Genomic DNA, 21319 nt, shown 5'->3' on the forward strand with positions numbered 1-21319 from the left:
AGACAGCTCTACCTCCGTCCTGTCCCTCAGAGGGAGATAGAGACACCTGCTGGGGAGGGCCACCCAGGGCAGCAGGCACCCGTCCCTCTCTGTGGGTGGTCCCTGTGTCCAGATGCAGGTGCTGCCCCAGGCCTGGCAGCCACCCTGCTCCTTGTTACCTCATCGAGCTTGGCCACAATAGAATCCTTCCTTTCCTACATGTGGACAAGGGGAGTGGGCACCTCAGTCACTTTCAGGGAATACTGACCTTGGAAGAAGGTTTTCCCTTCAGGAGAGGAATTCAGTACTGCATGGCTTTGTCTGAGGATAAAAATGTCTTTTTAGAGCAATAGATGGCAATCACAATGAGACAAGGAAAACTTGCACTGAATTGAACAATGTGGGCTGTCCAGAAGAGGGATGGGCTGCTCCTGGTGTGGTGGGTGCACTCGCTGCTCCTTGGATATAGTCTGGAGGGAATCTTGTTGAAAGCCTGGTTGGATAAAATGGACCTGGAGACGCTGGGATGTTGCAGTTCCTCCGGCCTTTCCTAGCCTCACTGTCCTTCTCATGAGCCTGGTCTGGCTGCTGGGATCCTTCTGTTGCTGCTGTTGCCCCAAGGTGTAGAGATCATGCTGGTTAGCTTGAGCCACCAACTCCTCCTGGGCCCTTAGTAACACTTATTAAATGCCTGCTGTATGCCAGATACTATGCTGAGCATTGGGGTTGCAAAGAAAGTCAAAAGACAGTCCCTGCCCTCAAGGAACTTATAGTCTAACAGGGCAGACAGCATGCTCACATCACAACCAGGGACAAACAAGCTTTGGGCAGGATAAATACCAAAGTAATAGAAGGCACTAGGGGAATCTGGAAAGGCTTCCTACAGCAGGCAGAATCTTAGCTGGGACCCGAGGCAGAAACAAGGGGGGAGGGCATGCCAGGCAAGAGAACCGCTCAAGAAAATGTCCAGAGTTGAGAGATGGAGTGTCTTGTTCATGGAACAGCGAGGACAGTGTCAGTAGATCATGGAGTATGAAGGAGTGTGAGGTGTGAGAAGACTGGAAAGGCAAGGAGGTAGGTTAGGAAGGGCTTTGAATGTCAAGCAGAGTATTTTCTCTCTGGTCTTGGAAGTGAGAGGGAGCCATTGGAATTTCAGTGTGGAGCAGGGTGGAATGCACTAAGATTACTTTGACAGCTGAATGGAAGATGGACAAGAGTGGGGAGACCACCCAACAGGTGATTGCAATAGGGCCAGCTTAGGGTCATTGTCAGAGGAGCTCTCTTATATGCCAGAGATATTAGAAAGGTCTGATCAACGTGCCTTGGCAACAAATTGGATGTGGGGAGGGGGAGAGTTAGGCAAGCATGGCTGAGTGGGAGGTTGAGGAAGAGGAGAGGGTGTGTGAAGTTCAGTTTGGGGCATACTGAGTTTAAGGTGTCTGCAGAACCTCTGTTTTGTGATGTCAGGTAGGCAGTTGGAAATGCAGGACCAGAAGTCAGGAGTGAAGTGAGGGTTCGCCATGTAGATTTGAGAAACATCAGCAGAGAGATGGTCATTGAATCCTTAGGACCTACTGAGATCCTCAAGTGCAGTAGGAGAGAAGGAAAAAAGCAGAGCCCAGATAAAGCCCCAGGGGCACCCATGGTTATTGGGCATGTCCTGGTTGGAGATCCAGCAGAAGAGCTGGATGACTATTGGTTAGGTGGGGAGGAGGAGAACCAGGAGAGAGCAGTGTCAGAAAAGCCCAGAGAAGAGGGTGATGGACAGTGTCAGGCTGCAAAGAGGGCGAGGAAAAAAGCCATTTGCTTCAGTCATTAAGAGATGGCTAGCAGCTGGTTACTTTAGAGAGAGACTTCAAGTGGAAGCCAGCCTTCAGAGTGCAGAAGACAGTGAGGGGATAGGAAGCGGAGTCACCTACTGTCACAGATGCCTTCTCAAGGAGTGGAGCCACAGGAGGGATTGCATGATCTGTGACAAACAGGTGGATCGAGGTGGGGGGGTTTGAGGATGGGGGCCGGAGGCTGAGATTTCTTCTCTCATTAATTTCCAAGCTTCCTTTATCACTGAACCCCAACTAAAAGCACTGTGGTCCACATGTAGGCTTGACTCCCTCGGCTCCAGAATCTGCTGCTTCTAGACCTTAATGAACTGCTCCTGGCGAGTGGCCTCTCTACCTGGAGACCTCATTCTCTCTGTTACTTCCTTTCACTGTCCACTCCTGCTCCCCACCCCAGACACCATGATTGTGCTGTTCTAAAGCTTATTTTCAAGGGAAAATATACCATACCACGCATCAGACCTGTGGCTTTAGAAGCACACAGAAAAGAGACCTGCCCTGGACCAGAGGGGCACTTGACATGTGCCCCTTCTCTCTTCCTTTCACTTCCTGAGCCCTCCATGGTGGGTCCCTGGCTGGGCTAGGAGCACTGCCACTTTGGCCTTCACTCCCCTGGGCAGGTGGGGTTGAGTTTATTAGTAATATGAGGTTCATTTTCTCTTAACCAAAAACTAGGTGCTGCTCCTTCTCTCCTTAGAGTCACTACTTAACTGAACTTCCTGGTCTGCTTAGGCTGGGAGCTCCTTGAGAGTAGGGGCTATTTTTTGCCTTTCTTTATGTTCCCAGCAGTTAATATAGTGCCTGGCACATAGTAGGCCTTTCATAAAATGTCTGTTGTCTTGGCTGCATTACACAAAAAAACTAGGGAATGCAGACAGATCAAGTGCCCCCTTAGCGTCAGTGCAAAGAATGTCCGAGCAGCATTACTGAGACATTCCACAAACAAACCCATCGGCCCCTAGCCCTGGCTTTGCCTGAGTGTGCTTCTTCCCCCTCGCCCCCAAATCGACCTTCTTTGGAAAGGCTGTGGATCAGGCTCTCAATGACCTGCCCTTCTTGCCCTAGGCAGTGCCCTCCTAGCTTCTCTCACACAGATTTGGGAAGGATGAGAATATTCCCTACTGAAGGGAAATTCCTAGTCTTTTGTGAGCTCCAAGACCTTCTGTTTCTCCTCCTCCTTCTCCTCCCACTGTCTTAATGAGATGCAGGAAAAAAGTGAATCAGACCACATTTGGCTCTGAAAGCACTTTTTCCTGTAGCTTGTTTAATAACATTCGTTTGGGTTCTTGACTTTGAGCGTGGCTCCTCAATCCAAAGCAGGCTTGTTGAGAGCCCTGCTGACTCTCATCTCAGCTGTTACCAAGGTACAATTTTAAAGCTTTTTGGGGAAGGAATTTCCACAGCCTTCCTCAGCAGCCGGTTCCACTCATAAAACTGCCTTCTCTTCTGCCTTTTGCACTGAAGGGCTCCTCTTGTCTTCTAAACCATTTCCCTGTGGTCCATCTATAGACAGAAGTGACACCTTCACACCCTGAATGCCCTTTCTTCAGCTGAAGAGCTTGATGATCTTTCTGGATGAAATTGTTAACTGATTTAGCTTTTCTAGTGGGGCCTTGGTTTCCATTTCCTTGTTTTTGTGATATTTCTGACCCCTCCACCACATACCTCAAAATGTGCAATGTTGCTTAGGACCAAGTCCTTTAAGACAATAAATGCCTTGGCAAATGCCAAGTGTACCCAGAGGGTCCGAGGGCTTTGGTTGACCACACTGTGAACTGACAGTACAGTATGGCCACCCAAGAAGGCTCATGTCATCCTTATTTTAGGACTTCAAGGATCCAAATAAGCCACATTAATAAATAAACTAGGGAAACAAGCTAACTCAGGGCCCAGGATGGTAGTGCTTTGAGGTGGTGGTCAGCAATAAGCAACACATTTAGTGACAGAGTTTGGATTTTTTAAAAATTTCAACACAGACCAAACTAAATCTAATAAATTATTAGAGATGGATGTGAAGCCTTCCACTTGGGTTCAAAAAACCACCTTCGCTAATCCAAGATGGGGGAGGAGTGGCTAGACAGCAGATTGTCTGAAAAAGCTTTTGGAGTCAGAGTAGGCCAGTAGGATTCAGGAGGAGTCAACCATGAGAGTGAATGGCATCTGAGATTGCAGTAAGAGAGGCCTCACATTGGCCTCAGCCATGGTCAGACTGCCTACTAATGCAGACTGAGAGTGGCATTTCTTTGGGCCTCACAGCCTTAGAGAATGACCTAGAGCTCTGGGAGGGTCACATGAGTCAGGACTCAACCCAGGTTTCCCCACCTTTGAGACTAGCTCTTCATCTACTGTGCCACACTGGGCCAGTGGTTTTTTTAAACTTTTTTAATTTTTTAAAAATTTAAATTTTTTTTTCATTTTCAATTAATTTTTTTGTTTTCAACATTCACTTTTTTTTTTTTTAAGCAATCAGGCTTAAGTAACTTGCTCAAAGTTACACGGCCAGTTATTTCTGGGTGTGGTGCTAAGTATCTGAGCCCAGATTTGATCCACGGGTCATCCCAACACTGGAGCGGGTGCTCTTGCTCGCTGAGCCACCTGGCCGCCCCTAACATTCACTTTTATAAGATTTTGAGTTCTAAATTCTTCCACCTCTTCCCTCCCCAAGATGGCATGCAATCTGATGTAGGCTATACATGTATAATCATATTAAACATATTTCCACATTAGTCATGTTGTGAAAGAAAAATTAGAACAAAAGGAGAAAATCACAAGAAAGAAAAAAAAAGAGAGAAAATAGTCTGCTTCAATCTGCATTCAGACTCCATAGTTCTTTTTCTGGATGTGGATAGCATTTTCTACCATGAGTCTTTTGGCATTGTCCTGGATCATTGCATTGCTGAGAAAAGCTAAGTCTATCAAAGTTGGTCATCACAATGCTGCTGTTACTGTGCACAGTGTTCTCCTGGCTCTGTTCGCTTCATTTAGCAGCAGTTTGTGCAAACCTCTCCAGTTTTTCTGAAGTCTGCCTGCTCACCATTTCTTATGGAACAGTAAAGTAGTATTCCATTATTCATATCTCACAACTTGTTCAGCCATTCCCCAGTGGATGGGCATCCCCTTGATTTCCAGTTCTTGGCCACCATAAAAAGAGCTGCTATAAATGTGTTTGTACACATGGTTCCTTTTCCCTTTTTTGTGATCTCTTTGGGATACAGATAGTGGTTTTTTAAAGGCTGATTTAAGGTTAGGAGGAAACTTCCAAACAATTGGAACTAGCCAAACATGGAATGAAGGCCTTCAAGCAAAGACTGCATGATGTCCTGCAGGAGAAGGCACAGAGGAGTCTTACTGAGGAGTGGTCTGGACTCAGAGACTTCTCCCAGCCCAGAAACTGTTTGGTCCTGGATTTTGTTGGTGTTTGAGACCACCCCAGGGCTTTGGTGGGGGGGCTTCACAAGCTTTATCAGCTAGTAGGTCTTGACCTCTCTGGTCCTTTGTTTTCTCATCTCTAAAATGGGGGATTGGAAAAAAAAATAAAGAGGTGGCTAGATGGATCAGTGAATAGAGCTCTGGCCCTGGAGTCAGGAGGACCTGAATTCAAATCTGGCCTCAGACACTTAACAGTAGCCATGTGACCTTGGGCAAGTCACTTAACCCTAATTGTCCTGCTTTCCCCTCCAAAAAGCAAAAAAAAAAAAATTAAAATGGGAGCTTGGGGGCCACCTTGGTGGTGCAGTGAATAGAGCACCAACCCTGGAGTCAGAAGGACCTGAGTTGAAATTCAGCCTCAGACACTTAATACTTACTAGCTATGTGATCTTGGGCAAGTCACTTAACCCCAGTTGCCCTGCCCTTCCCCTCTCCAAAAAGACCAAAAAAAAATAAAATAGGGGGGTTGAACTAGAGGAATTTGTAAGGCCCCTTCTAGTTTGAGGTCTAGAGTCTGATGAACCTGCAGACTTCCTGTGGCTTGTCTTTGGAGCAGGGCCCCATCCTGAGCCTGTGCTCTGCTGGCAGTGCCTCCTTCCTCCAGGCCAGGATCATCTCCTTGGCACAGTGGAGGCCAAGTCACTGGCAGGATAATTTCTGCTGGCTGGATTTTGTTGTGATTTCTTCTAGTTCTATCAAATATTCCTTAGGCAGTTTGATGAGGCACTCAGTCTATACCTTAGTTTTAGGGCAGGTCACTCAAAATCATCAGGTATTTAGGTGTGTGCCAGGACCTGACCATGGACAATCCACACCCCTTCAGTTAGCCGAGTCTTCCTTTACCTTCATAAAGAGTAGTTTGTAGTTATAATCATATAAGCCCTGAATGACTGATAATTGATAAAAGGATTTTGGATGGAATTTTTCCCCCATCTTCTCTTGCTAGATTTTGTTAATAATATGCAAAAATGAGTTTTATTGTTTTTATTACATCCTGCTACTGAACTGAAGTTATTCATTGTTTCAATTAGTTTTACTTTTCCTTAGCAAAGTGCCTGATGCCTAGTAGGCATTCAGTGAATGTTTATTGACTGAACAACTTGAATCTCTAGGGTTCATTTAATTAAACCATCAAGGAACTTTAGTCATGTGGTTTCTTCTTTGCCTGTGTTTATTCCTTGATTTCTTTTTCTTGTCTTATGGTTATAGTTGGCTGTTCTAGAGCTGTGTTGAATAGTGGTGAGAGTAGACACTCCTACTTCATACTGGCCTTCGAAAGGCCTGTAATGTTTGTTTCACCATTACAGATACTTTTAGCTAGATCCGTTTATCGTGTTAGGGAAAGTTAATAGAAGTATCGTTTCCAGAATGAGAAAGGTGGAAATAATAGCAGCAATGCAATAGTGATAATGTAGCATTTATATGGTGCTTCAAGGTTCACAGAGCACTTTACAAACATTATCTTATTTGCTCCTCATGATGACCCCAGGAGGGAGGTACGCTTACCACCCTCATTTTACAGATGAGAAAACAGACAGAGGTCAAGTGACTTGCCTGGCAGCTGGTGTCTGACACAGAACATCGGCCACAGCACCTTTCCTGCCTTGGTGGTGCTGACTTCTCTTGCCGATGCTTGCCAATACCGCTCTCTCACAGCGCTTTGAAGCTTTGGCCAAGGCAGCCTGCCTCCCCCAGAGGGACAGTTAGTGACAGTATAAGATCTTAGAACGGTTAAATTCTTTTTACAGTCAGTGAACTGGAAGCACCATTTAAATCCCAGACTTTCTAGAAGATTAGTTTAGAAATCAACTGATAAGGAATAGATAAGGATTAGTAGAGAAGGCAATTTGTACCCTAGATTTTGCTTACTATAAAATATTATTCCTCTACTCACAGTACTTCTGTGGTCACCACTGCCCACTTTATGAACTATGAACTCCTTATCCTGATATCCAAAGCTTCTGTCATCCCGAATGCTGAAGGTTAGGGAGATGAATTAAAAGGAGCCCTGTCCAGTGGGTGTCAAGTGCCTGAGACCTGTCAGGTGCCGAGGATGAAGACACAAACAGGGTGCCTCAGGAGGTGGGAGAGAGTCTGCAGCCTGTACACAGACAAGCAGATAGCAGCTGTCTGTGAAAGCAGAGCCGAGTAATGGGGGAGCCCAGATGTGCAAAGCCAGTGAGATGGAAAATGGCATGTCCCATGCAAGTCACCTCCCATGCAGGGGAGTGGGTGGAGCCAGCATGGCAGAGTCTTCATTGGAAGGGCCAAACAGAAGTGTCTATTTAGGGAGCCTCTGAAGCTTTGGAGGCAGGAGGTGACATGGTCAGGCCTGGGCTTCAGGAAAGTCACTGGTAACTGAGCAGAGGGGAGATTCCCCCTCCAGCAGCTGCTACTATAGCAGTGCTGATGTGAGGTGATGAAGGCTGCAGCTGGGGAGTTCTGGGGAATTCAGAGACAGGTACAGGTGACTCAGGCTGTGACCAGGCTGTGCTTCCTCCTGTGCCTAGAATGAAGTGCCTGCTCTTCCCCTCCATCTCTTGCCATCTTCAGGAGATCATTCCTGATCCCTCAACCACGGATACCTGGGCTTCAGAAATGACCTTGTGTTACTTTATATGCTTTTTGTATATGCCTGTCTGCCTCTGTGGTCTTCCGTGTTAAAATGAGAACAAGAACTGTTTCACTCAAGTCTTTTGGTTCCCTTCATCTGGCCAGCTGTGCCTGGCACATAGGATACTTTGTGAAGGTGGACTTGAGGAAGATGCTCAGATTCCAAGGCTGGGGAGCTGGGAGGATGGTTGTTCCCTCTACAGTAGCAGAGCGTTTGGAGGAAAGGAGAATGGACATGCTGAGCATGCGGGTGAGGGAACATGGAGAAATGTCGAGATGGGGATTGGAGTTGGGGGAGAAATCTGCTTGCTTGTGCAGCTCTTTGAGCCGCCTCCAAATATTATATAATAATATAAAGCAAATATTGCTTTCAACCAGAGCTCACTTAGACACTGAGAGAGGCTTGTGAGCCCTCTCCCTGGGTACTTCCTCTCTGGCCCTGGCCTCTCCCTGGAGGCTCTTAGGTCGCCTCCCATCTCTGAATGGGTGATCACCATTTCTCCTCTGATGATCCTTTAGCCATAAGTAGGGAAGCTCTGTGCTTGCCACTTGGCATCTCCCCAACCAAAAGTGTGCCAGCTTCAGGGCATGGAGGTGCACAGCTCCAGACTGACTCAGTTCCCCTCTCCCCCCTCCAGCCCAGAAATGGGCTTCTTAGGAACATTTCAGGGAGCATCTATGCCTCTTTAAGAGGGTGATTTGTACTATTGACTAAAGACAACTTGCCTTAGGGCTGAGGGAGGAGCTTTTATTAATGAGGGGGCACAGGTAAAGGGGTGCTAAGAGACAGCATTTCCAAAATGGTTGTGGTTTAGAATTCATCTCTATCATACTGAACTTAATTCATTTTGACCTTAGACATTTCAGCTGGCTTGGGAAGGTTGTTACTTAAAACCATTTTCTCTGTAGAATGGCAGTGATGGACCTTCTATTTGGCATGCCCACACAGCTGCTCCTAGCAAGTCGGGCCACATCATCTTCTCCTTCTCACCCCTTCCCCCCCCCCCATGCCCAGCCATACCCATGGGGTCAAAAACCCCTCACAAAGTGTCGTGTCTGCATGAACAAGGCACAGGATCTAACTCTGAGAGCGGAGTCATGATGTCTTGAGCTGGCTGGGTGTAACATGGGTCTAGCTGGCTCTGTGGTGGCAAATGTGTTGGTTTTCAGTTAGTTTCAATCTTGTAATAATATTACATTATGGTTCAGCTTTGGTTCTGCACAATCTGGTTCTCTTCTACCTTTCCAAGTCCCCACCCTACTACTTCTGAGCTTTGTGACCTTGGACAAATCACTCCATCCTCTCGAAGCCTCCATTTCCACATCTATAAAACAATACTAATACTGTCTTCGCTGGCCACTCTGGAAGACTTCTGTGATGTTCAAATGAGCTCATTCTTGGATGGCATCACAGTAGAGAGGTCAGTGAGGGCTACAAAGGCCCAGCTGTCACGCTGATCAGATTTGCAGGTGACACAAGGGGATAGCTAACACATGGGATGATATTAGACATTTCAGACTGGCCCCAGCCCAAGCCCACCTTTCTTCTTCACTTTGCTGTTTCTCTCAAGGGCACCACCATCCTTCCCATGACCCAGGTTTGCTGCTCCCTTGTCATCCTGCGTTCCCAAATCTTGTCCGTTCTGGTCTTGTCTAGACGCCTCGTCTCTTACACCCGTCCCCATCCTGGGGCAGTCCCTCGGCACCTGCTTTCCTGCTTTCCTGACTGGAATGGTACACCCGCCTCAAGACTTTTCCATCTTCCACAGCTGGAAATCCGCCTGGCATCCCTCAAGCGCCAGACTGGCTGTAGTCATCCTTGGCTTCCAAAACCTTCTCTTTCAACCCCAGGCCAAGCCAGTAATGGGCAAAGTGTTGGACTGCACAAAGCCAAACGCAGATTCCTAGGACGCTGCACTGCAGACCACCTGCCCAGGTGACACTGTGCCACTAAATGAGTGGACTCTGCCGGAGGTGTGTGACCCCCCTCCTCCAAACGTTAGACCCTTAGGCCAGTGGAGCCTAGGGATCCAGGGGAGGAAGAGGGGCCTTCCTACTCCATGGCTACCTGAATCTGGATGCAGGCATTTAGAGGGGGGGACATTTTAAAGTCTTCCTGAAGCCTTCCCTACATCACTATTGGATTCTCCCTTCTCCTCCCAATAGATTTCTCTAATGTAAGGGATAAGCACAGCCAAGCAAAGTCGGTGTATTGGTTTGTCTTGTGCCATAGCAGCTCCCTTCTGAGAAGCAGGTGCTGGCGGCTCCTGGGGGCAGGACTGGTCTTTGCGGTGATCAGTTGGTCAGGATTCAGGGGTCTCTTTGTTAAGACCCAGAGCTCACTTAGTGTTTGCTGACTGGGTTGCTGAGACCACTTTCCTTGCTCCTCAGAATCAGGAGGTTTGTTGGGGCAGGCGATTGCCCTGCCCTGCCCGCCATTCGGCAGAGTAAGTACCTCTTTGTCAGGCTCTGGGGGTGCCAAGGTAAATTTGAAACAGTCCCTGCCTTCAGGGAACTTACAGTCAGCCCAGGAGAGGAGACAGCATGGACCTACTGGAATAGATAACGTTGGAACTAAGAGCTCTCACTTCTGTCACCTCAGAGACCAGCAAGCTTGGCTGTGGACAGAAATTGGATTCATTTCATTCATTCTTGTTACTAAGCAGTTTTCTGGATTATTCCTGAAAACTTCAGCCATGTCAGCCTTCCTTCTGAGCCCAGGCTCCTTTGGGCAGGGAAGATTCCCAAGCTTGCTGGCTGGGGTGACAGCAGCCTCGGAGAATCAGGATCTTAGCCTTTGCCATAATAATAATAATAATAGCCAGCACTTAATATCATGTCTGCTATTTACCAGGCACTGTGTTAAGCTCTTTACAATTACTATCTCATTTGATTCTCACTACTATAAGGGGTTATTATTATTCTCATTTTACAGATGAGTAAACCAAGGCAGACAGAGGTTAAGTGCTTTGCCCAGGGTCACACAGCTAGGAAGTATCTGAGGTTGGATTTGAATTCGGGTCTCCGTGACTCTAGGTCCAGCACTCCATCCACTGCACCCCCTAGTGTTCGAGAGGGCCCAGGGAACTGCTTTCAGATGGTCAGAGGCAGTGGAAAGGTCAAGTCGCAGCTCTCAGCATTATCAGGGCAGGCTGGCCTTGCAGATTTGTCTCTGGGTAGAAGAAGGGTCTCTGAGCTGGGCAGCCTGATTGTTTCCTCAGCCATCCCGGGTGGTGTCATTTAAGGGTCTAGGCTTCAGTTGCTGCTGGTGTTAGGCCGTGCGTGCATGCGTGCGTGCGTGTGTGTGTGTGTGTGTAGGGGAATGGGGTCAGGGCTTTGTTCTTGAGCCCTCTCTCTGCTCCCCCATCATTATCCTTTCCCATTCCCCGTCCCACACACAGGCTTTGGTGATTGTTCTGTTTGGGAAAGACCATTTTGTGCCACTGAGGAAACGTCAGCAGGCTGGATGAGTGAAATCTTCCTTCCTGCCTTCATTGCTGCCCCTAGGTCCTTGTATCCACTGAACACCCATATCACTCTGTTAATCACTATAAATGAGGCCACATGAGTCAGGTAGTCTTATTGGAAATCTACAGAGCAGGGGCTAGGATTTCAAGATGAATTTAAATGCTCTTCCCTGTTTAGTAAAAAACAGGGCCCTTTGGATGGAGCTTTGAGCCTACCCAACTGCAGTGTGTGCCCCAGGGCAGCTGCATCCTGGCCTCCATCCCACTTCTGTGTAGCTCCTGCAGAGGATTCAGATGGTCTGGGTCAGGAGCTGGGCCAGTGACTGGTTAACTTCAGGTCTAGTTAGAAGGGAATGGAAGTTGAGAGAAGGCTTTGGAAATTTTACAGTATGGGTAAATTGCTTTAACCAGAGCAGGGGGAAAAAGGGGGGCGGGAGTGATCTTAACCACAGTAATTACTTATTTGGAAAAAGCCTTCTTCTGGCCTCTGCTGAGGTCGCTGGCACTCCGTGGTTGGGGTTTTCCAGAGCTGCTTTTATCCCTGGCTCTATGTTCTTTAGGCTGTTTTGTTTTGTCCAATGTTGGTGCTGCAGATATTTAGACATTGCATTCTCTTTGAACTAAAACGAAGCCAAGGCCACCTTAATGCATTGCAGCCCTGTGAGATAGTGAAGTCCAGAGTCTGTGACCTCCTGCTTGTCACATTCTCAGCCATGACTGTTTTATGTGGGTGGGAAGACCTTAGCTTGTGCCTACCACCCAGCCCTCAGGGCTGAGACTGATCTTAGAGAGATCCCTTCTCTGCCCTGTTAGCCGAGGATTTTCTTCTCAACAAGTTCCTAAGGGAAGAGAGAGATATTTGTGTCATAGTGGCCAGTAGGCTTTAAATCTGCCAACCTTCTCTTGGTTTGGAAGAGCAGTAAAGGGAGGAAGATGAAGGATGTAGGGGCCATGAGGACCACCTCAGGGACTCCTCCCTGGGTGGTGTCTCCTCCTGGGGAGCAAGGGTGCAGCTTACTTTTCTAGTGTTCCCTGAGCTTTACACAGGGCTTCTTCACACTCAGCAAGTGATTTAACAAAGGCTTCCTTCCTTCAGTCAGTTAGTCATAGGTAGTCACCTCTGGGAATTGGGTGCTATGTGAAAAAGAAGTCTATTTAAATAGCTAGGACTGAGATCACAGAAGGTGTTGGCCAAACCCAGTCCCGGACAGAAGCCTCTGTTGCCGGGTGCATGTATACTTCCACCTCCTAATCCCTGGAGCAGGCCACAAGAATGAGCAAGGCCTAGCAGCCTGGAACTGTTAGAGCGAAAATTCCATAACAATGGGCATATATCTATATACATACATACATACATACATATATAAAATGTATGTTTGTGTATGTGTATATGTATATACACACACACATATACACATACATATACATGGTGTGTCAGCATTTATATGGCACTTTAAAGTGCTTAATATATATTATCTTATCACTGTCACTGTGGCTGCACTGTGCTCAGGACTGTTGATATAAAGGCAAAAGTGAGACAATCCCAAGGAGTTCACCTCCTGGGAGAGTGCGCACACACATCTAAATAAGGAGAGGATGAAGGGAACTGATGAGGGCAAAAGCACAGATAGCTGTGCAGGAAAGTCTAAGAAGGCTTCATGGAGGAGGGAAAAAGATTCTGGAAGATCAGTGTGTGGATGAAGGGGCACAGCTTGTGCACATGAATCAAGGTGGGAAATGGAGAATTGATTTTGGGGAATGGCTTTGTAATAACCTAGCCTGGCAAGCCTGTGGAGCTCTAAGTGAGGGATGACATAAAAGGAGGCTGGAAGGGTAGATGGGGACACTATTGTGGAGGGGTCAGGAAGGACGGCATGTTGAAGCTGATGCTTGAGCTGAGCCTTGTAGGAAACTGGATTCCAAGAGGTGGAAGTAAGAGGAAAGAGGGCTTCCCATGCAGCTCGGACAAAGGAACAGAGACCGAGACGTGGTGCCCTGGGTGTGCGTGTGTGCAGGCCAGTCTGAGGAGACTGGTATGTGAAAGGAGGCGCTAGATAATGCTGCATGGAGGGGCTTTTATTTGGTCCTGGGGAGTCACTACAGTTTATCAGACTGAGAGAACAGCAGGATCAGATCTGCCCTTAGGAGAAATCCCTTTGGGGAAAAACTTGGGCTCCCTGTGGGCCCTTACTTGTTCTGTTGGCCAAGACACAAGTGGTTAAAGACCACGGGGATTATGGGCAGCTAGATGGCGCAGTGAATAGAGCACTGGTCCCAGAGTCAGGAGGACCTGAATTCAAATCCGGACTCAGACACTTACCACAAAACTAGCCTAGCCATGTGACCTTGGGCAAGTCACTTAACCCCAAATGCCCTTCTCCCCCCCCCAAAAAAAAAGAGACCACGGGGATTTTGTAAATAAATGGACTTTCACCTTGATGTGTGGCTATGTCTGTGGCTGTGCTGAGCTAGAAAAGGATCCTTCCTCTCTGCCAGAAGACATAGAGAGCTGTAATGAGGAACCCCAGGCTAGGAGTGTCCCTTCCAGCGCTCTGATCAGCCCTCCTCCCAAAGGAGGAAACTGAGGCCCAGGAAAGTCAAGGGACTTGTCCAAGGTCAACAAACTAAGGGTTGTTTTTTTTTTGGAGGGGGGAGGGCAGGGCAATTGGGGTTAAGTGACTTGCCCAAGGTCACACGGCTAGTAAGTGTTAAGTGTCTGAGGCCGGATTTGAACTCAGGTCCTCCTGACTCTAGGGCCGGTGCTCTATTTACTGTGCCACCTAACTGCCCCAAACTAAGGTTTTAAAGAAGAAGGCTGATATCCAAGAAAATATGAAACCACAGCTGAAGAATCCCTCTTTTCCAGGCTGAGACCAATCATAGAATTGGCCACATGTTGTACTGGTTTCTGGGCCCACCTGCTTGGGCAGTGCTTCAAGGGAGCCAAGCTGTCTGAGGGCAAGGTGGCTAGGTGCAGCATCCAGGGCAGACCCAAGCATGGAGGTGTCCTTCTGGGATCTGCTGCTGGAACGTTCAGCAAGGCCCTTCCCTCACCCAGGAACACTCCCCCCCGCCTCCCGCCCCAGGCCTGTCCCCTCGGTGACCCTCAGCAGCCTGCACAGAGGGAACTGGCCAGAGGCATGACCGTGTCTAAGGCTTCTCTTTGCTGGTTTTTTCCTAGGCATCCTAGAATACATTTCCAGACAGGTCTCGTGGATGCCCATCTTTACTGCTTGAAGAAATACGTTGTAGATTTCCTGGTTGAAAACAGGTAAGGTTGGGGGAGGGAGGTGGAGAGAGAGATTTTGAGTTTTTAATAATTGTTAATGGCTTGTTAAAACTTTAATTGCAAAGCACTTTACAAGTATTATCACATTTGATCCTCATAACAACCCTGGGAAGGAAGTGCTATTATTATCATCCCCATTTTACAGGTGAGGTAACTGAGGCAGACAGTAATCAGTTGACTTGCTTAGGGTTATATAGTTGGTTTGTATGAGGTTGGATCTAAACTCAGATCTTCCTGACCTCGGGTCCAGTGCTTTCTCCCCTGTACCGGCTGGCTTCTAGACCTCAAAATGCTATTTAGATGAAGCCAGGAAGTGCTCAGTTTATGTAAAAGTAAAATCCATCCTTGTCTCAGAATCTCCAGTTAGTTATCGTTCAGACACTGTGGCTCTGAAAAGCATGGAGTCTTCAAGAGGTTAGGCTTTAAACCTCCAAGGAGTCTGTCCTGGTGTGCCGATGCCCCCCTCCACCCTCTTAGCAATTAACCAGCAAGCAGGTATTAATATTAGGCTGCTGTGTGCCCCACACTGGGGATACAGAAAGAAGAATGAGACAGTCCCTGTCCTCCAGGACATTTGATTATTAGATCAGGGGAAGAGCTTCTCCACAACAAATACAAAGTAATTTGGAGGGGCAGTAGCGAGGAGGGAAGGCCAGGAGATGAGGAAATGTGGCCTTGGCTACAAGGAGGCCTCTAAACTGAGCTTCCAAGAGAGTGGGGGATTCCCTACCAGGTGAGTGGGGAGTGGCCTGCAGGCAGGGGAGGGAGAGGCAGCAAGGGAGCTGCTTCTGCTTTTCCTTTGTACCCCCAGGACTTGGCACCATTGCCTAATAAATGTTTGTTGATTAAGTCCATTTGGCCCAGTCATAAAGTATATAAAGGGGAATCGTGTATAATGAGCTTGGAAAGTCATCTGGAGCCATGGCTTTAAATACTAGAGGAGTATCATTAGGAGCCACGAGATCTCCTGAGCTGGTAGTGGGTGACAGGGTCAAACCTAGACTCTGTTTGGAGAATGGGCTGCCCAGGGCAGAGCCTGGCAGCTGGGGCCCTCCAGGAGGCCCCTATAGTAGAATGATACTTGAGGGACTAATACTCTCGCAGCAGAATTTGTCAGGGAAGGAGGTAAGGTGAGATTGAAGGGCGGACCCCGGCGTTCCTTTGTGTCTCCTTGCAGTGAAGCTTGTGCTCATCTCCCCAGGATTCCATGGTACCTTGGTGGGTTCTGCTGTTGAGACCCTTTGCTGTCCTTTAACCCACTCAAACTTGGGTCCCATCATTGCCTCTGTAAAAGTAGAGCCATCAGAAATAAGGTGTGAGAGAGAAGGAAGATTTCAAATGATATCTTAAGGGGTCAGCTGAGTATATTTTAAGGATGGAGGAGATTCTGGAGTGCTTGTGAGCAGCAGGAAAGGAATGTGGAAATGGATGCAGGTTAGACGGGAGGGAGATAGTTAAGTTAAGGAGTAGAAATAGGAGGGAATGGGATCTAGGGTCTATTGAGAGGAGTTGGCCTTGGCAGAGAGAAGGCTGCCTTCTCATCAGATGAGGAAAGGAAGAGAGAATGACATGTAGAGGAAGTTAGGGGAGAGTTTATAGTGAATGGTCTCAATTTCCTTTTTTGTTGTTGTAATTTTTTTATTCATTTTAAACTTAAATACAAAATGAGAAAAGAAAAAAAAAGATTGCCATGTACACAGTAGAGCATGAGAGGATTCAATATAAAACAATATATTTCCATTTCAAGAAAACCTATGTAATAAATACTACCCATTGTTTTCAAATCTCGATTTTCTTAGTAGGGTATGAAGCAAAGATCTCTGCTGAAAGAGTGGTGAGAAGGGAAAGGAATGAGAAGCTTGAGGAGAGAAGAGCAGGTTTGTAACAGCCACTGAGGAGAATGAGAGAATGTCATGAGGGAGGAATAAAAGGAGTTTCTTACTGTGGGAGGGCCCAGTTGATAATAGATAACAATTTGTGTAGAACCAGTCAGCAAGGTTGTGTGGCAGTCAGCAACACAGGAATAGGAACAGAAGAGGAACACAGTGGAAGTGATCCAACATGAGGTTTTTCTGAGCCATAACCACCTGCCATAGGATAAGACAGAGGGATTATAGAATCTAGGATATTGTAATATTGACCTAATTAACTGTAGCATTCAGATGTTACTATCTGAATAAAGGAAGGAAAGTTATGTCAGGTTAGAGGGAGCCGGGAGAAGAGGTAGGGAAAGAAAGAGGGGCTGGGGGCCACTGAGAGAACGAAGACTAGGTCTAGAGGAGGGGAAGTAGAGGGAAAGAGGGATGAAAGGAGCTCGTTGGATAAAGGATTCCCAGAAAGCTGGATCGTGTTGGTGGGAACTTCCGGGTTGATTGGCAATGCTGAGCCGTGCTGCTGCCAAGGGCGAGTGAAGGGGTCAGTCACGGGAGCAGGCATGGAGACATCACCCTAGTCCTCTAATATAGGGGCGGCAGTTGGGGTAGAGAGAGAGGATGTCCTGGGGTCTCTCGATAACAGGCCGCCAGCATATGGACAGGCTGATAAATTTGGATAGAGTGACTCTCAGAGGAGAAAAGGTTGCTGAGTGATGCCCAGAGAGAGTCTAGAAGTGACAGTGGGGAGCAGGAAGTAGGCAGGCCCCCTGCCCTCCTCCCCCCAAACCCAGTGTCTGTCTTGTTCGGGAGCAGAGGGCAATGTTGGGAGAAGCTACAGCTAGTAAAGGAAAGGATGGACTGGAGTTGAGTGTCTTTTGGGGGGAGCCAGGTCCCTCCCCAGTGAGACCAAGAGAGAATTGGAGGGCAGTTGGTTAATGACAGCAGGAATTCCAGAGGCCATGATGAAAGGGGCAAGGAGCAAGGAGGATCAGGGTGACTGACAGGCCTAGGGCAGGGGTGCACAGGAAAGAGAGGGGATGAAGTGGGAAGGGGATTGTGTCCCTGAGATTGAGAAAGCAAAGGTGAGGAGAGGGGAAAGGGAGAGGGGACCCTGGAGATCCACTGATGATAACAGCTCAGCGGCATGCCTCCAGGCTTGGCCCCACTTTGTGGTGATATTTTCAGATATTAAGGTGATGTAAAAAAACAAACCATGGCAGTAAAAATAAGATTAAAAAAGAAAGAGAAGTGAGGCCAGAGAAGAGTGTCTTGGTGGGGCCAACCATGCCCTGCCCCCAGCCACCTTGTGCAGCTCATGGAGCCAGGAGGTGGCTGAGGGAAGGGGGGGGGGGCTTCTTTCCTTCAATATACCAGTGTGGTAGGCCACAGGATAAATTCACAAGCACCAAAGGATTCCCTCTAGTCTCTAGTACTTGGAGGCCTGATTTCTTCCATGGGAGTCGCTCTCTCCACTGACACAGACTGAAACTCCTTAGGAAATGGTTTTCTTGAGCTATGTCAGCCAAAAGAATGCATGGCCAGGAGGCCAGCCTCCCTTGGAGGTCCTGTGCTTCCTTGGTTAGCCAGCCTGGGACATGCTTTTCTAGCCAGGTAGCACCTGTGTGAGTTTACCTTCTGGGTGATTTCCATCCCATGAGGGCAGATGATCAGCCTGAGCCTGCGGCTGAGCACTGAAGGAGCAGCTCTCAGATGAGGTGTGCCTGCTCCCCTGCAGCTGCCCCCCACTAGCCTTAGGTGAAAAGAGAGGGAAGCCATGCTTGGCAAACTTCCAAGCAGGGTAGGAGGGAACTCTAAGGGAAAGTATGGGGAATTTCTGAAGGGCTCTGTCCTGTAGGAACTAAGCCGCCAAGGCCAGAGCTTTGCCCATGGCTGTCCCTCAGCTCTTGCCTGGGCAGCAGCATCATACTGAATGTGACAAATGAGGGGCAGTATTCTGAGAACGAAAAAGAGATGATCACATCTTCTTAAATCGGTGCTTGCTCTTCGAAATGGGGCTACATGTCCAGGGCAGTTCTGCTTAATGTCTCGTGGCTGCCGTGTTGAGGTAGGATCACCTGTCTGAGGCAAAGCAGAAGCCCCTGGGAAGTGGGATCTCCTGTTCTGGTGTAGAAACAAACCTGTGTGTTCTGTGAGTCAGCCCTGCGTGTGGTTGGGAGATTGTCCAGAGCTCTGGGCCTCAGCAGTCAGAAGTGAGGGCTCAGGCTGTTCCACTGTTAGAAGGCTTAGAGCGTTTGCCTGCCCTCTTCACGTGATGCAGACGGGAGCTCGTTTCTTTGTAACTCCAGCACTTAGTCCAGCGCCTGGCACACAGTGGGCATTTAATAAAGGCCTGTCAACTAACTGACTCTGTGAGGCAGGTGCTGTTGGTATCCCCATTTTTACAGATGAGGAAACTGAGACGTCTGGAGCTTACCCACATACCGTGTTTCCCCGATAATAAGACCTATCCTGAAAATAAGCCCTCCCCTTACTGTGTAAGATTCCTCTAAAATAAGCCCTCCCCCGAAAATAAGCCCTATTGAGATTGCTACTGTAGTGAAGGTGATCCCCTGCGCTACACGCTACATTATGGTACCCTCTGTATGCACCTTCCCCCCCTCCCCCCGTGAAACGCACAACGCGCTCCGAGCTGCATCCAATCAGAGCTGCAGCAGTGAGCGCATCATCCTGTTCTTCCCCAGTGATTTGCTTGCTGGTACATTTTTTTGTTCACATTTACCTGTTTATTAAAATTGCTGTCAATGTTGATTAAAATAAGCCCTCCCCTGAAAATAAGCCCTCTGGTGTTTTTCTGTCCAAAAAATTTAATAAGACAGTGTCTTATTATCGCGGTAGCACAAGTGTCCAAGGCAAGATACAAACCCATTTTCCTGATTCCAGATGCAGCTTGCTCCCTGCTAGGCCACAGCGCCCCTCCTGGGGAGGGTTTGTTGAGTGGATGGATGAATTCATGGATAGAGACCTTCATATTCTGGCCTATTTATTGAGGGTCTGCTCCCGTGTGCAGAAGGGCCAGCAGCCCATGGTACGAACTCTTGGCCCACAAGGAGCCTGCAGTTGACCCAGAGAGCAGGACGAATGGGTGTGTTACAGGGGATCACCGGGCTCTGGGGCTCACATGGCTATCAGCGTTTGAGGCCCTCCCTGAGCAGAGGAGCCTCTGTGGGGCAGAGACCCAGCTGTACTGGAGGGAGAAGTTGGTGTGCAGGAGGAAAGTGCAGTGGAGGGCTTCAGGGGAGTGGGGGCCAGGCTTCTTGGAAGCCTAAAAGCTGGGGCCGCAGAGAGCCATCTGGGGCAGGAGAGAGAACTGTGTGAAGCAGCAGCAGAAAGCCCGAGGGCTGGGGACTGCCTGGAGTCCAGCCTTCCTGGGGGCTTGCACTGGGAAGCGATTCCCTGTACCCCTTGCTAAAGGGTCCCTCTGGATCCCGGAATGCTGATGTTGGATTCCTTTACCGAGGAATGGACCTGAGAGCTGTCCCCAGCTGCCATGGATGGACTGTGTGACCTGGGGCCTCAGTTTCCTATTCTGTAAAATGTGAAACTTCAGCACCATCCTGACAGTCCCTGACTGGCAGCTCCCTTGAGACCCTGCATCTTGGTCCAGTGGGAAAAGGCCTGTGCCCAGAGGCAGAGAACCTGAGTTCAGATCTCATGTCTGACGCTACCTGAGTGTCCTGAGGACCTCATTTAATCTTGAAGGGCTACCATTTCCCTCATCTGGAAAATGAGGTTGGCCTCCTGATCCTTCCAGCCCCAGAGCTGTGATCCTACAGTTCAGGCACAGCTTTTGAAATGCTGCCTGGCTCAGGAGATTGGGCCCAGAAGGGGGTGATGTTGTGCCCCAGCTTCCCTTCTAGTTCTCATCTACCCCTCTATTCCCCACGGAGCCAGTGCGAGGCAGGGGGACGGCAGGAGGATTTTAGACCCACACACCCATCGCCTTCCAGGCTCCCCTGTAGCCCTGACCCCAGCTGGGGGTCTAAGTGCATTACTCTTCCTTTTCTGCTTCTAGCAGTGAGCCTCAGCACTAACACTGTATCCTTAGAGAGTCCTTGAAGAGTTTGCCAGAAAGAAAAACCCAGAGGGGGAGAAGAGGCCATTATGGAATACTGTAGCCCAAATACTTAGCTTTTAAGTTGGTGCCTTGTAATCTAAATTTCCTGTTTACCACACCAGATTAAATCTGTTTTCTTTGAAGGCAAAAAAAAAAATTATTGAGAAGAAAGATGAGGGTGTGGCCCTATGTTCCTATTCCCTTTCTCTTTATTTTCCCGTTGGGAAGGGTCTGTCTCTAAAGGAAACTCTCTGTGTGGGCCAGGCCTCAGTACCCCCCCTGGGTCTGGAGGAAGAGGGCTCCCAGCTGTCCAGGAAGGGGAGTTTGCTGGGCCCGAGCCCTTTGCTTTGGACCAGACGTTTGGTAGACCAAATCAAGTATTAGGGTGGAAAGTTTGGGGTTTCGTTTGCATCATTTAATTCTCAGAAGTGACCGAATTAACAAGGTACTGATACTTCCAGTGAAGAGTCACCCTGAGGATGGGAGTGAGTCAGGAAGCAGGGGCCAGTTCTCAGACCAAGGCTCAAGCATGAAAAACAGCAAAAATATCAGAGATTGGAACAATCAGATGATTTTCCAGATGTTTCTGAGAAATGTTGGTGGGCAGTTAACTCAAGACATCCATACGTGGAGGAAAATGCTTTATGACTCCCCAGGCCTTACTTAGAATAAGATATTTCTGAGATGATTCCATGTTATTCAATGCCAGAGAAATAGATTAGCCCAGATCCAGTCGTCCATTCTGCTACCAAGGG

At 48.3% G+C, this 21319-nt stretch overlaps 1 protein-coding gene across 1 annotated transcript in view; it reads left to right on the top strand.

Moving 5' to 3' along the window:
* LOC138165043 (translation initiation factor eIF2B subunit gamma-like) overlaps nucleotides 1-21319 on the top strand; it is a 91363-nt gene that overhangs the window by 39019 nt on the left and 31025 nt on the right. The window contains exon 6 of the mRNA XM_069093140.1: nucleotides 14508-14597. Within this exon, the coding sequence (XP_068949241.1) occupies nucleotides 14508-14597 (90 nt within the window). The remainder of the gene's footprint in view (nucleotides 1-14507; nucleotides 14598-21319) is intronic.

This window comes from Petaurus breviceps, unplaced genomic scaffold, assembly GCF_028583685.1.
Source record: "Petaurus breviceps papuanus isolate PSGF00001 unplaced genomic scaffold, PetGlider_PUasm1.0 207, whole genome shotgun sequence".
Lineage (NCBI taxonomy): Eukaryota > Metazoa > Chordata > Mammalia > Diprotodontia > Petauridae > Petaurus > Petaurus breviceps.